Here is a 12,227-nt window from a genome sequence, read left to right as displayed (position 1 = left end):
AATCTAAGTTACTGTGCAATCTACAATATCAGAATTTTGTTTGTTTTGAGACATGGTCTCACTTTCATTGCCCAGGCTGGAGTGATGTGGCTTGATCCCAGCTCACTTCAGCCTCTGCTTCCTGGGCTCAGATGATTCTCCCACCTCAGCCTCCTGAGTACCTGGGACTACAGGTGTGTGTTACCACACCTGGCTAATTTTTGTATTTTTTTCTAGAGATAGGGTCTCACTCTGTTGTCCAGGGTGCTCTTAAACCCCTTGGTTCAAACAATCTACCTGTCTTGGCCTCTCAAAGTGCTGGGATTATGCATGTGAGCCACTAAGGCTGATTTTAGAATATCAGATTTTAATTTAACTTCTTAATCCCAGCCACTTGTTTGAGTTCTTTTTCATTGACTGCACTCTTGAAAATGATGATTTAAATTTAATTCTGGTTTGACAGGAAAAGATAATTAAAAATCTTCCTGATGATATCTTGACTCTAAATATTAAGCATCACCTTAGTTTATTAGCTATATTAGTTCACCAGGAATGCTCTTATCAATCTGTGTGTGCGTGTGTTTTTTTTTTCTATCTTTAAAGAAATTTTAGATGGGCAGAAATCAGGAGACCATCTAAAGCGGGGTAGGAAGAAAGGGAGAAACAGGCAGGAAGTTCCTGCATTTACTGAACCTGACACGACTGCAGAGGTTAAAACACCTTTTGATTTGGCCAAGGTGAGTGCTTATAGATTGAAGCTTTTTCTGACTATTGGAGAAGAGCAAGTGACTAATATATTTCAGAGAGCAAAGTGTACAAATTGGTCTAGAATGGCAATTTTTCAACAAGTGCATGAATTTTAGGGAGAAAAAGTTATATATACTCCTTTCTATATGGTAGATTTTTTTGTTTGGCAACCTGATTAGTATTATAAACACATCTTTGCTTTTTTTTTTTTGTAAGACACAGTCTTGCTCTGTTTCCAGTCTGGAGTGCAGTGGTGTGATCTCTGCTCATTGCAACCTCCACTTCCTGGGTTCGAGCAATTCTCCTGCCTCAGTCTCCCAAATAACTGGGACTACAGGCATGCGCCACCACACCCAGCTAATTTTTTTTTTTTTTTTTTGAGACAGAGTCTCACTCTGTCGCCCAGGCTGGAATACAGTGGCGCAATCTCAGCTCACCAGAACCTCTGCCTCCTGGGTTCAAGCGATTCTCCTGCCTCAGCCTCCCGAGTAGCTGGGACTACATGCACACACTGCCACGCCCAGCTAATTTTTCGTATTTTAGTAGAGATGGGGTTTCACCAAGTTGCCCAAGCTGGTCTTGAACTCCTGAGCTCAGGCAATCCACCCACCTTGGCCTCCCAAAGTGCTAGGATTACAGGCATGAGCCACCGCGCCCGGCCCTGTTTTTGAACTTTAAATAAATGAAGCTAAATAGTGTGTACTCTTATATCTAGCTGCTTTTTTCTCTTTTTTTTTTTTTTTTTGAGACGGAGTCTTGCTCTTTCACCCAGGCTGGAGTGCAGTGGCGCAATCTTGGCCCACTGCAACCTCTGCCTCCCTGGTTCAAGCAATTCTCCTGCCTCAGTCTCACGAGTAGCTGGGATTACAGGCATGCATGCTACCACACCCAGCTAATTTTTGTATTTTTAGTAGAGATGGGGTTTCACCATGTTGGCCAGGCTAGTCTTGAACTCCTGACCTCAAGCAATCTGCTTGCCTTGGCCTCTCAAAGTGCTGGGATTACCGGTGTGAGCAACCGTGCCCAGCCAGTGTCTAGCTTCTTTCAATTTATGAGATTCATCTCTACTCTGGGCAGCTATACTTTCTCATTCTCATTGCTACACAGAATTTTATTAAGTGAATACATCACAATTTATCCATTCTATTATTTGAATAGTTTCCAATTCCAGTGCAACAGTGAACATTCTTGTATGTATTTTTGGTGAACATATTTACACATTTCTGTTTAGTATATATCTAGGAGTTGAATTGCTGTGTCATAGAACATGCATATGTTCAACTTCAGTTGATACGAGTTTGCAGTCCTGCCAGCAGTGTATGAGAGGTCTAATTCTTTTGTATCTTTGCTAACACTTCATATTTTCTCTTTTTCAGTTTAGCCATTCTGGTTGATATTTAGTGGTATTGCATTTTGTTTTTGTTTTTGCATTATTTTGACGACTAATGAAATTGGGCACTTTTTCATATGCCTGTTAGTCATTAGGATATCTTTTGTTATGAAGTTCTTACTAGGTTTTTTTTGCCCTTTTTTTTTTTGAGATAAGATCTTGCTCTGTTGCCCAGTGGTGCGAACTTGACTAACTGCAACCTCCACCTTCTGTTTTTCTATTGTATTATCTGTCCTTTTCTTACTGGTTTCTTATTGAGTCAACTTTATATTTATTTTTCTTATTTTATTGATTGCCCGTATTTCCAAATCTGTGAATATCATCTGCTTTTAGAGGCATTCTTGTTTCTTATGATCTCCAATTTAGCTGTGCTTAAAGATGTCATATAAACAGATTTAACTGCTGCATTTACCTTCCACTAGCCATAGTAATGGGCTGAAAGCTACTAGCAGAAAAGACAAGGTAATTATCAGCTAGTTTTTCTAGAGTATAACCTTTCCTCAGAACCTTGATTATAACTAATTTGTATTTCTTCCCTTCCCTGCCTTCTTTCTTGGTTCTTGGATAGTATATAAGTTGTTATTGAACAGAACTGAGCATTTTCTCCCTTGACTTTTTACATTGTCATTAATTATTTGATGTTATTTTGATGTCTTTGTACGATTAGGCACAAGAGAACAGCAACTCCGTAAAGAAGAAGACAAAGTTTGTCAATTTATACACAAGAGAGGGACAGGATAGGCTTGCAGTCCTGCTCCCTGGTCGCCACCCTTGTGATTGCCTGGGCCAGAAGCACAAGCTCATCAATAACTGTCTGATCTGTGGGCGCATTGTCTGTGAACAAGAAGGCTCAGGCCCTTGCTTATTCTGTGGCACTCTGGTAAATTATTTCTTTTCTATTTTATTTTCCTGTGCTTTGTGTTAATACGCAGGGCCATTCAGATCTCAAGTAATTTCTCTTTTTTTTTTTTTTTGAGATGGAGTCTCACTTTGTTGCACAGGCTGGAGTGCAGTGGCACGATCTCGGCTCGCTGCAGGTTCTGCCTTCCGGGTTCATGCCATTCTCCTGCCTCAGCCTCCCGAGTAGCTGGGACTACAGGTGCCCGCCACCATGCCCAGCTAATTTTTTGTATTTTTAGTAGAGATGGGGTTTTACAGTGTTAGCCAGGATGGTCTCGATCTCCTGACCTCGTGATCCGCCCGCCTCAGCCTCTCAAAGTTCTGGGATTACAGGCGTCAGCCACCATGCCTGGCCTTCTCTTTTTCTTAGTAAATTTCTTTCCTAAAATATCCAATGAACTCGAGTAGCAGGGATATGATTAGTTAGAAACCCAAGGTTAGACGAGGCACAGTGGCACACGCCTGTAGTCCCAACACTTTGGGAAGCCAAGGTGGGTTTCGGGAGGCTGAGGTGGGAGGATCACTTGAGCCCAGGAGTTTGAGACCAGCCTGGGCAATGTAGGAAGACCCTGTCTCAAAAAAAAAAAAAAAAAGATTTTAATTAGCTGGGCTGGGTGTGGTGGTACGCACCTGTAGTAGCAGTTACGTGAGGGGCTGAAATGGGAGCTTCACTTGATCCCAGGACATCCAGGCTGCAGTGAGAGAGCAAGTCCTTGTCTCAGAAGAAAGAAAGAACCCCAGGTTATATCCTAGTACTGAGGCCATTAATGAGAAGGGTTTGAGAACATACATTGTTGAGAGATCCAAGTCTTCTTGTGTCAAATTAACTTTAAGAAAACTATAGGGGCTGAAATGTCAAAATTTTTTGTCTAAGTCTTCAGTTCTGATGTGGCTCCTAGGGCTAGGAGCCACTGTGACAGAATCCTCAGGTCATTATAGCTTCTATTTCCAGGATTCCACCTTGTCATAGCTCTGCTTTGTCTGAGAGAATGACCTCAAGAATGTAGTGATAATGACTCACAAAAACCCTTAATGAGCTATCTAAAAAGCTAATTTTACCAAGTTGAGCTGGCTGTCAGAAGCAATGACATTTGGTGTTGGTAAAGGCATCTATTTTATATTACTTCATTTTCTCATCTTTTCTTTTTTTTTTTTTTTTTTTTTTTTGAGACGGAGTCTCGCTCTTTCACCCAGGCTGGAGTGCAGTGGCGCGATCTCGGCTCACTGCAGGCTCCGCCCCCGGGGGTTCACGCCATTCTCCTGTCTCAGCCTCCCTTGTAGCTGGGACTACAGGCGCCTGCTACCTCGCCCGGCTAATTTTTTGTATTTTTAGTAGAGACGGGGTTTCACCGTGTTAGCCAGGATGGTCTCGATCTCCTGACCTCGTGATCCGCCCGCCTCGGCCTCCCAAAGTGCTGGGATTACAGGCGTGAGCCACCGCACCCAGCATTTTCTCCTCTTTTCTGATGGGGCCCTTAATTTTTTCTTTTTTCTTTTCTTTTTTTTTTTTTTTTTTTTTTTTTTTGAGACGGAGTCTCTGTCGCCCTGGCTGGAGAGCAGTGACGCGATCTCAGCTCACTGCAACCTCTGCCTCCTAGGTTCAAGCAATTCTCCTGTCTCAGCCTCCCTAGTAGCTGGGACAACAGGTGCACACCACCACGCCTGGCTAATTTTTTGTATTTTTAGTAAAGACAGGGTTTCACCATATTGGTCAAGCTGGTCTCGGAACTCCTGACCTCAGGTGATCCACCCACCTCAGCCTCCCAAAGTGCTGGGATTACGGGCATGAGCCACCGTGCCTGGTGGGACCCTTAATTTTTTCATATGCTCAGAATAAGCTGATAGACAATGGATGACCTGAAAAATGTAATGTCTGCCAATAAAAATGTCCATTAAATGGCAGTAAATCTCCCATATGGAGCTTTCTCTTTAGAGCAAGCTTTTATAGCTGCTGGCAGGAACTCTGTGGTGTCATTGAGGCAACTGCTAGGAAGTATTGTACAGTGTTTTCTCCTAGGTCCCTTGAATCTTTTAGTTGAAGAAACAAAGTAATGTAAAGCAGATTGGCCTTGAAGTTTGTTTGTTTGTTTGTTTTTTGAGACGGAGTCTCACTCTCTTGCCCAGCCTGGAGCGCAGTGGCTTACTGCAACTTGCGCCTCCTGGATTCAAGTTCAAGCGATTCTCCTGCCTTAGCCTCTCGAGTAGCTGGGATTACAGGTGCCCACTACCACGCCCAGCTAAGTTTTGTATTTTTAGTAGAGACAGGGTTTCTCCATATTGACTAGGCTGGTCTTGAACTCCTGACCTGAGGTGATCTACCTGCCTCGGCCTCCCAAAGTGCTGGAATTACAGGCATGAGCCACTGCACCTGGCCCTTGTTTGTTTTTTAGACAGAGTCTCAGGCCAGGCATGCTGGCTTATGTCTGTAATCCCAGCACTTTGGGAGGCTGAGTTGGGAGGATGACTTGAGCCCGGGAGGTGGAGGTTGCAGTGAGCAGAGATGGTGCCACCGCACTGCAGTCTGGGTGACAAGGCCACACCCTGACTCAAAAAAAAAAAAAAAAAAAAAAAAGAAGAAAAAGTAACGTACTCTCAAAGGATAAATATTTCCCACTGTTGAGAATACTGGATAAAACATATAGGACTTTACCATAAAAAGCAACCCAGTTGTAATCATGAAGCCCAAATCTGACAAGAGAAGTTAATTATAAGATGTCTTATTAGAAAGAACCAGGAGCCAGGTATGGTGGCTGATGCCTATAATCCCATTGCTTTTGGAGGCTGAGGAGGGAAGACTGCTTGAGCCCAGGAGTTCAGGACCAGCCTGGGCAACATGGCAAAACCCCATATCTACAAAGAAGTCCCAGCTCCTAAGTAGCTGGGACTATAGGCACACACCACCATGCCAGGCTAATTTTTGTATTTTTTTGTTGAAATGGGCCTTGGCCATGTTGCCCAGGCTGGTCTCGAATTCCTGCGCTCAAGCAATCTGCCCACCTCAGCCTCCCAAAGTGCTGGGATTACAGTCATGAGCCACTGTGCCCAGCCTTTTTTTTTTTTTCTAAACCATTAAGTCATTCAGGGACATGTGCAGTGATATAAGTTGTTTGTTTGGGTCATAAAAAAGAAATGGAAAGAGATCTGGAGAAAACTCATTTGCATTTTTATATTTTGGTGTGTTTGGATTAAAAAACACCAATAGTCTCATTATTTTATCATCATCTAATGTGTAATTTCAGGTTACTTTTAGATATATCAAGAAAACAATATAATTTAACTATTGGATCACATCTTACTCTTATTATTTTACAGGTGTGTACTCATGAGGAACAAGATATTTTACAGCGTGATTCAAACAAGAGCCAGAAACTGCTAAAGAAACTCATGTCAGGTAGACAGCAGTCTTGTAATTGGATCACTGGGATGATGGGTACCTTGTTGCATCTGTGGTTGTTTCTCTTTTCTGTATCCCCGGAGTGCAAGATGCAGTTTATTCACTCATTCTCAGTTTTTTGTTTTTTTTTGTTTGTTTGTTTGTTTGTTTTGAGGTGGAGTCTCACTCTTATCACTCAGGCTGGAGTGCAGTGACGCGATCTCGGCTCACTGCAACCTCTGCCTCCTGGGTTCAAGTGATTCTCTTGCCTCAAACTCCGGAGTAGCTGGGATTGCAGGCGTGTGCCACCACATGTAGCAAATATTTACTTTTTTTTTTTTTTTTTTGAGATGGAGTCTCGCTCTGTCACCCAGGCTAGAGTGCAGTGGCACTGATCTTGGCTCACTACAACCTCTGCCTCCTGGGTTCAAGCAATTCTCTTGCCTCAGCCTGCCAAGTAGCTGGGACTACGGGCACATGCCACCATGCCCAGCTAATTTTTTGTATTTTTAGTAGAGATGGGGTTTCACCATGTTAGCCAGGGCGGTCTTGATCTCCTGACCTCGTGATCCACCCACCTTGGCCTCCCAAAGTGCTGAGATTACAGGCATAAGCCACCACGCCCAGCCAATACTTACGTTTTTTTTAGCAGAGATGGGGTTTTGCCATGTTGGCCAAGCTGGTCTTGAACACATGACCTCAAATGATCTGCCTGCCTCGGCCTCCCAAAGCACTGGGATTACAGGTGTGACCCACTGTGCCTGGCCTATTCACTCATTCTATAAGCATCTATTTTTTAGAAAAATTATTAAGACTACATAACATTGGGCCGGGCGCGGTGGCTCACGCCTATAATCCCAGCACTTTGGGAGGCCGAGGTGGGTGGATCACCAGGTGAGGGGTTCAAGACCAGCCTGACCAACATGGTGAAACCCCGTCTCTACTAAAAATACAAAAAAAGCTTCCTTCCTTCCTTCCTTCCTTCCTTTCTTCCTTTCTTTCTTTCTTTTTCTTTCCCTCTGTGGCCCAGGCTACAATCTAGTCGGCATACTGCTGCCCGCGCCGCGGACTGCCTGCGACTGCCGGCGCGCGCCACCGCTGCCTGCCTTTTCTCCGTTCGCTGCAGGCACCCGTTCGCCATCTTGGCCACGCTGGTCACCAGCTCCTGACGCCGAGTGCTCTGCCCGCCTCAGCCTCCCGAGGTACTGGGACTACAGACGGAGTCTCGCTCACCCAGTGCTCGGTGTTGCCCGGGATGGAGTGCGGTGGCGTGGTCTGGCCTCGCGGCAGCCTCCGCCTCCCAGCCGCCTGCCTTGGCCTACCAGGGTGCTGGGATTGCAGCCCCTGCCCGGCCGCCGCCCCATCTGGGAGGTGGGGAGCGTCTCTGCCCGGCCACCCACCGTGTGGGAAGTGAGGAGCGCCTCTGCCCGGCCGCCCCGTCTGGGAGGTGAGGAGCGCCTCTGCCCGGCCACCCCGTCTGGGAAGTGGGGAGCGCCTCTGCCCGGCCACCCACCGTCTGGGAAGTGAGGAGCGCCTTTGCCCGGCCGCCCCGTCTGGGAAGTGAGGAGCGCCTCTGCCCGGCCGCCCCGTCTGGGAGGTGAGGAGCGCCTCTGCCCAGCCACCCATCGTCTGGGAAGTGAGGAGCGCCTCTGCCCGGCCGCCCCGTCTGGGAAGTGAGGAGCGCCTCTGCCCGGCCGCCCCGTCTGGGAAGTGAGGAGCGCCTCTGCCCGGCCGCCCCGTCTGGGAGGTGAGGAGCGCCTCTGCCCGGCCACCCATCGTCTGGGAAGTGAGGAGCACCTCTGCCCGGCCACCCATCGTCTGGGAGGTGAGGAGCGCCTCTGCCCGGCCACCCATCGTCTGAGAGATGAGGAGCGCCTCTGCCCGGCCGCCCCGTCTGGGAAGTGAGGAGCGCCTCTGCCCGGCCGCCCCATCTGGAAAGTGAGGAGCGCCTCTGCCAGGCCACCCATCGTCTGGGAAGTGAGGAGCGCCTCTGCCCGGCCACCCATCGTCTGGGAGGTGAGGAGCGCCTCTGCCCGGCCGCCCCATCCGGGAGGAAGTGAGGAGCGCCTCTGCCCAGCGGCCCTGTCCGGGAGGAAGTGAGGAGCACCTCTGCCCGGCCACCCCGTCCGGGAAGAAGTGAGGAGCGCCTCTGCCTGGGCGCCCCGTCCGGGAAGAAGTGAGGAGCACCTCTGCCCGGCCGCCCCTTCTGGGAAGTGAGGAGCGCCTCTGCCCGGCCGCCCCGTCCGGGAAGAAGTGAGGAGCGCCTCTGCCCAGCCGCCCCGTCCGGGAAGAACTGAGGAGCGCCTCTGCCCGGCCGCCCCGTCCGGGAAGAAGTGAGGAGCGCCTCTGCCCGGCAGCCCCGGCCGGGAAGAAGTGAGGAGCACCTCTGCCCCACCGCCCCGTCCGGGAAGAAGTGAGGAGCGCCTCTGCCCGGCCACCCACCGTCTGGGAAGTGACGAGCGCCTCTGCCCGACCACCCACCGTCTGGGAAGTGAGGAGCGCCTCTGCCCGGCCACCCACCATCTGGGAAGTGAGGAGCACCTCTGCCCGGCCACAGATCGTCTGGGAAGTGAGGAGCGCCTCTTCCCGGCCACCCATCGTCTGGGAAGTGAGGAGCGCCTCTGCCCGGCCACCCCGTCTGGGAAGTGAGGAGCGCCTCTGCCCGGCCACCCATCGTCTGGGAGGTGAGGAGCGCCTCTGCCTGGCCACCCATCGTCTGGGAAGTGAGGAGCGCCTCTGCCTGGCCACCCATCGTCTGGGAAGTGAGGAGCGCCTCTGCCCGGCCACCCATCGTCTGGGAAGTGAGGAGCGCCTCTGCCCGGCCGCCCCGTCTGGGAAGTGAGGAGCGCCTCTGCCCGGCCACCTATCGTCTGGGAAGAAGTGAGGAGCGCCTCTGCCTGGCCGCCCCGTCTGGGAAGTGAGGAGCGCCTCTGCCCGGCCGCCCCGTGTCTGGGTAGAAGTGAGGAGCGCCTCTGCCCGGCCGCTCCGTCTGGGAGGTCTACCACGGAGGCCAGAAGCAATGTGGGGGCTGGACGTGGTGGCCAACGCCTGTGGTCTCGGCACTCTGGGGGGCGAGGCGGGTTGATCACTTCGGGCTAGGAGTTCGAGACCAGTCTGGCCAACTTGGCGAAACATGAAGAATACAACAGACAAACCAACCAACCAACTCAGTGACAACAAGACAGGTCTACCCTGGAGTCATACTCTAATTTTTTCTATTTTCCTCCCTTTCTGATCCTTTATCCCACTTTCTTTTTCTTCCTCTTCCTTCTCCCTCTTCTTTGTCAAATAGAGGATTGAGTTATTATCACTGATCCATATAAAGTCCCTCTCTCATTTATTTTAACTCCCACCCCCCATTTCTATTCCCCGACTTCCCATGTGCAACCTTCCTAATATGTTTGATATGCATCTTTTTGTTTGTATGTATTTTTAGAAAATGTTTATTGTTTTTGTATGCAAAAAAAATTAATAAAAAAAAAAAAATACAAAAAAATTAGCTGGGCGTGGTGGCGGGCGCCTGTAATCCCAGCTACTCAGGAGGCTGAGGCAGGAGAATTGCTTGAACCCAGGAGACGGAGGTTGCAGTGAGCGGAGATCACACCACTGCACTCCAGCCTGGGCGACAGAGCAAGACTCTGTCTCAAAAAAAAAAAAAAAAGACTACATAACATTGAACAGCAAAATAAATAATAGTATTACATTATAATCTAAAGAATAAAATTAATATCCATGTGACCATACTTGTATAAGTAACTGAATAAGTTAATAAAATGGAGAAAGGACAACTCTTCTTATAAAAGAATTCCAGTTAATAAAGTACAAGAAATGAAAATACTAGAAAATCACAATTAGAACACTACAGTAGTAACTGCCACAAGCACAATCCACCAATGGATACTGAAATTATTGGGTGGAAGTTTAAGAACAAGAGATTTACAATGTCATGAAAGACAAGAAAAGATTGAAGAAACGTCACAGATCGGAGTAGACTAAGGATATATGTGACGACTAATTGCAGTATAGATCCAGTATTAGATCCTAGAACAGAAAAATGACATTAATGGGAAAAAAATGTTCAAATAGTCTGTTTATGGTGTTATACCAATGTTAATTTCTTAGTTTTGATAATTGTACTATGGTTTTGTAAGATAAGATGGTAACATTAAAGGAAGCTATGTGAAGGTTATATAGGAACTCTACTTATTTTCTAATTATTTTGTATGCCTTTTATGCTTGATACACACCTGACAAAAATGGTTAAGGACTTTTTTTTTTTTTTTGAGACGGAGTTTCACTCTTTTTGCCCAGGCTGGAGTGCAATGGTGCGATCTCGGCCCACTGCAACCTTTGCCTCCCGGGTTTAAGTGATTCTCCTGCCTCACCCTCCCCAGTAGCTGGGATTACAGGCATGCGCCACCACCCTGGCTAATTTTGTATTTTTAGTAGAGATGGGGTTTCTTCATGTTGGTCAGGCTGGTCTTGAACTCCTGACCTCAGGTGATCCACCCGCCTCAGCCTCCCAAAGTGCAGGGATTAAGGTGTGAGCCACCACGCCCGGCCAACATTTTTTTTTTTTTTTTTTTTTTTTTTCTGAGACGGAGTTTTGCTCTTGTTGCCCAGGCTGGAGTGCAGTGGCGCCATCTCGGCTCACTGCAACCTCTGCAACCTGAGTTCAAGTGATTCTCCTGCCTCAGCCTCTTGAGTAGCTGGGATTACAGGCGCATGCCATCATGCCCAGCTAATTTTTTTTTATTTTTGGTAGAGATGGGGTTCCCCCACGTTGACTAGGCTGGTCTTGAACTCCTGACCTCAGGTGATCCGCCCACCTCAACCTCCCAAAGTGCTGAGATTACAGGCGTGAGCCACTGCACTCGGTCAGTTAAGGACATTATTTTTATTTATTATTTATTTAGTTAGTTAGTTTTGAGATGGAGTCACGCTCTGTCGCCCAGGCTGGAGTGCAGTGGCGCGATCTCGGGTTCACGCCATTCTCCTGCCTCCTGCCTCAGCCTCCTGAGTAGCTGAGACTGGCGACGCCCGCCACCATGCCCAGCTAATTTTTTTGTATTTTTTTAGTATAGACGGTGTTTCACCATGTTAGCCAAGATGGTCTCGATCTCCTGACCTTGTGATCCACCTGCCTCAGCCTCCCAAAATGTTGGGATTACAGGCATGAGCCGCCGCACCCCTATTTTTAATTTTTTTTAGACGGAGTCTTGCTCTGTCACCCAGGCTGGAGTGCAGTGGCGCGATCTTGGCTGACTGCAACCTCCGCCTCCTGGGTTCAAGCGATTCTCCTGCCTCAGCCTGCCAGGTAGCTGGGACTACAGGCGTGCACCACTATGCCCAGCTAAATTTTGTATTTTTAGTAGAGATGGGGTTTCACCATGTTGGTTGGCCATGATGGTCTTGATCTCTTGACCTCGTGATCCACCTGCCTCGGCCTCCCAAAGTGCTGGAATTACAGGCATGAGCCACCGTGCCCAGCAGTTAAGGACATTATTAAAAGGAAAAACAATATACTCATTACTCACTACTTACGCAAATATTTCATTTTGTTCCTACCTTGGTTCATAGTAGTTTTTGTTTTATATCAACAGATTGGTTGGGATTATAATGTAGTAATCTGTGTAAAAACATTTGTTTTTCCATTTTTCCAACTAATTCATAATTAGCTGCCATCTTGTTATATATTCATAATTGTTTTTAGTAGCTAAAAATAGTCTTTTAACTTGGTTTATTATAATATGATTATTTCCTAATTACTGGATATTTGTTTCCAAATTTTAAATAATATCACAAATTGTCACCTTTATTAACATAGCTTTTGATTTA

General features: G+C 47.5%; 1 protein-coding gene across 3 annotated transcripts in view; it reads left to right on the top strand.

Annotated features, from left to right (window-relative positions):
* The window catches only part of TRIP4 (thyroid hormone receptor interactor 4), a 74,666-nt gene that overhangs the window by 7,331 nt on the left and 55,108 nt on the right, over positions 1–12,227 (top strand). For all 3 annotated transcript variants that reach the window (XR_008657683.2, XM_055278166.2, XM_055278167.2), the window contains exons 3-5: positions 583–716; positions 2,784–2,996; positions 6,329–6,407. Coding sequence is in view for 2 of the 3 variants with exons in the window: in XM_055278166.2 (XP_055134141.2) it covers positions 583–716; positions 2,784–2,996; positions 6,329–6,407 (426 nt within the window). In the remaining variant the exon portion in view is untranslated. The remainder of the gene's footprint in view (positions 1–582; positions 717–2,783; positions 2,997–6,328; positions 6,408–12,227) is intronic.

Source organism: Symphalangus syndactylus, chromosome 5, assembly GCF_028878055.3.
Source record: "Symphalangus syndactylus isolate Jambi chromosome 5, NHGRI_mSymSyn1-v2.1_pri, whole genome shotgun sequence".
Taxonomy (NCBI): Eukaryota; Metazoa; Chordata; class Mammalia; order Primates; family Hylobatidae; genus Symphalangus; species Symphalangus syndactylus.
This window is presented reverse-complemented; position numbering and strand designations above follow the sequence as displayed.